General features: G+C 33.4%; 1 protein-coding gene across 1 annotated transcript; it reads left to right on the forward strand.

Annotated features, from left to right (window-relative positions):
• The first annotated feature begins 1888 nt into the window (after positions 1-1888).
• On the forward strand, positions 1889-3145 carry LOC102660753 (uncharacterized protein At1g10890). Its single transcript, XM_006582423.4, has one exon. The coding sequence runs from the start codon at positions 1889-1891 to the stop codon at positions 3143-3145; it is 1257 nt and encodes a 418-aa protein (XP_006582486.1).
• Positions 3146-3780: the final 635 nt, after the last annotated feature.

The raw sequence follows: 3780 nt of genomic DNA on the forward strand, positions 1-3780 counted from the left end.
TAAAGGTGTCTGAGAGAAGCAAAGAAGGGAAGATATCTAGAAACACGTTGTTCTTTGTAACCGTTTAGAAGAGAATAAGAAATGGGCAAGAAGCAAGTGGTGAATTTGGACGATTAGAAAATTACAAAGCTGCAAGAAATCTTTCACATGTACGTTTGACTAAAAGTTACTTTTCGATAAAATTATTATAAAACTTTATTAATTAAATATTTTATTTATAATGTATTAATATTTTTCATATTCACGAAACTTTCAATTTTTAAATTAATGAGAAATTCAAGTATTTTACACCATCTGTCTATAAATAGATAACGTGAAATATTATGAGTGATCCATATTTAGACTTAAAACGGCTGCGAAAGTACGAAACAATTAGAGAGAATTCGTATATTACAAACTAACATTTGAAGAAAACTGACTTGGAAAAACAAATTTATTTATTTGTTTTGGATTATGAAGGAAAAGGTCAACTATCCAACCCAGTTGTTCCGGTTATTCACAGCTTTGTTTGATAAAATAAGACAATTTATTGTTTTGATCAATTAACACCTTCACAAACACCATCACCACCTTTTAGTTTGTGCAAAATTTGCGCTTCGTTATGATATTATTAGGCATCCCATACCCCCTTTTTTTTTCTGATTTTTATCATCCAACCAATATTTTGTTTTCGTTTTGTTGCCACTTTCTTCATTAATTTATTCTCATCTTTCAAAGCTATTTTCGCTTTGTGCCCAAAACTTCACTCTTCCATGAACTTTCTTTTACCAAGGTACGTTTTCTGAACCCTGATCTTCTTTGCTTTGGTTGTTGTACATCTACTCTTTTATTTATTTATCATTCTTTCAATGTTGAACTTCAATTTGCATCGAGTTCTTGAATCTTGCTTGCTTCTCCTGGTATAAAAAAGAAGTGCAAGTTAATCATTGTGTCACATGTCCATTAGTTGTTTTTCTTTTCTTTGCATTTTGAAGGAACATGGATTTTTTTTTAAAGTATATCCATACATGATGATTAATTGATTATAATTACTTGACTAAAAATACTTTAAGTATCTTTGTTTTTTCTTTTTTTATGTATATTGAAGAGAGATCTCTCGATATTCTTTACATTTACAATTAATTCGTTCGTAATTAAAAACATCTTCTGACAATGATGGATTTTTTTCCTGTCAAGAATCCATTAATGTGAATGATTTAAAAAAAAAAAGAAGGAACATGTACTAATGGGCTTAGATGTACAATTATGACAAGCTTTCTCGTATGTTTTACGTCAGGGAATAAGGAACGTTTTCTTATTTTTGTGGAGATAGAATATGTTTTTCTTTTTTCCTGGTTAAAGTTGAAATAGACTTTTCATGTTATTCCATCATACTAATTTTTTTTTTCTGAATTAATATCAGAAAATACACGGTGGAACAATTGCAACATGTTATGTCAAAGTTGTTGATCAGTGTTGTAAATTTGTTTTTAATTAATTGTGATAATGTGTGTGTATCATCTATCAAATGTGATTGAATTAAACCCTTTCACCTCTTGATAATATCGAGCTTTGCTGCTTATTGCCTTCATTATAATAAAATAAAGAAAAATCAAGAAAGTCTAATTGATGTTGCTGATCATTAACAAAACTAAAAAAACGAAGAGTGGAATGGACATCATATGTATTGCTAGCATTTCCTCAAAATCAGTACTCCAGGAGGCACGGTTGAATTTTTTTAATTGAATCGAAGATAGTAGGGTTTACTTTCAGATTCAAATTCAGATTGATAATTGAATTGAATCTTAATTAGTAATTTCATGGTAATAATTTATATCTCACATTCAGATTTTTGGTAACAAATGTAGGTTATTCTGAATAAATTCTTAGGAGAGCCAGCGAAATATATATGGCAACAAAAGCAAAAGAAACTAGTGTGGCTGGGAAGGAGAAGAAGGCTCAATCTTCAAATTCTCCCATGACAAGCACCAAAAAGATCCCAACCAAGGCATCAACAACAAGCTCTACAAACAAGGCCACCTCAAGCCCATCAGAGAAACAAGTCCCTAACTATCTCAAGCCCACAATCAGCTCACTCCTTGATTCTCACTCCTCCTTCAAGCTCCCTAGGAATGATGCTCCCACCAAGCCCACTCTAAATAGAAGAAGATCTCTTGATCCATCATCATCTTCAAGGTTACAGAAACACGCACACACACCCTCTCTTTCAAGACAAAACAAGGCCCTTGTGTCCCCTGGCCCACGTGAAAGAACCCTACAACTTCGATCTTCGAGTGTTCCTATTAAAACTACTAATAACCCTTCAAAACCCATTCCGGAGAGGCTCTCAAAGACCCCAAAGGAAGGGAGAATACAACCACTGAGTGCCAAGAAGAGCAACAACAACGCTTCTACTTCAACTAGTAAGAAGGTAATAAGTAACGATGCTTCTGCTAACTCAACCAACTTTTCAAAGAGTAGTGGTACTACTGCAGAAGCTGAAGAAGCTATAAATGAAGAAAAGTTTGGAGAAGTGAAAAATGTGGAGAATCATGAAGAAGAACCAAGTCAAGTAGTTGGCTCTGAACATGAACATGATCGTGAACAACATGGCCGAAAGCTCGATGAGTCTGATCAACCTCATGTTCAGGATGATGATGAGAAGGACATTCCTACAGTGCCAGAAGAAAAAAAGGATGAGAATACAAACCAAGATGAGTGCAACATTAACGAAATTCATCCAGAAATTGATCATTCAACAACTGAAGAAGTTGAAGCGAAAGAAGAGGAACAAGAACAAGAAAGAGAAGAAAGTGGGGTTGTAGTACAAGAAGATCACAAAAGTGAGCCCAACAATGAGGAAGAGGTAGTGGAAGAGAGGGAAAGAGTTGAAGAAGTAACAAGTGAAGAGGTTAAAGAGTTGAGGGAAGGACAAAATGAAGATGAACAAGTAGAGAGTGAATTTAAAGAAGAAAAGGTTGAGTCACCAAAGCCAAAGCAAGTAGAAGAAGGTGGTGGGGTGCAAGAGAAGAAAGAGGCTCAGTCTCCAGTATCCAATGATGTGATCGAAGAGGATGCAAGGAAGCAATTGGAAGCGAGGAGGAATAAAGTTAGAGCATTGGCTGGTGCATTTCAGAATGTCATTGACCATCAAAAAACCAAGTGATCGAATCAAGCCACCATTTGTATAAATTTGATCATATGAGATACTAACAAGAGAAATAGATACAGAATATAAGAACGCCTAAGTTAAAGAGATGTTAATGTTCACACCTCTTCTAACCTGAGAGTAGGTGCAGAGATGTGTTAAACATTTGTTGATTTTCTTGGCTAGTGGATTTCCTTAAACATATGTAATATTAATGTTATTGTAACTTGTGTATGTATAGTTATAGGGTTTAAATGCATGTATGTTATTATCTATTGCATGTTATATATTACTATCCCTTGTGTAATGTTTATCCTTTTGAGTTTATGCTATTGAAGTAAGTCTGGGTTATGAAAATGTTCATTTAGATAGTAATAATCTCACTTCCATATTCTCACAACTGAAATGCGACGGGACGGTAAAAAAATGTTTTAAAATAGAGGAGTGGCCGAGATAGTTTATTAAGAGTAAAATTACGGAAAAAAAATGTTTTGAAAAAAAAATAGTCTTTAGAATTAAAATTAAATTCGAGAGTCAATTACTTGTAAGAAAAGTGTTTGCCTCACCCTAAAATGAAAATCAATGACAAAGAATTATTTTATTTATTTTTGGATAAACGGAGAATTAACATCCTACTATTTTATATGTATTAA

Source organism: Glycine max, chromosome 6 (assembly GCF_000004515.6).
Source record: "Glycine max cultivar Williams 82 chromosome 6, Glycine_max_v4.0, whole genome shotgun sequence".
In the NCBI taxonomy this organism is placed as follows: Eukaryota; Viridiplantae; Streptophyta; class Magnoliopsida; order Fabales; family Fabaceae; genus Glycine; species Glycine max.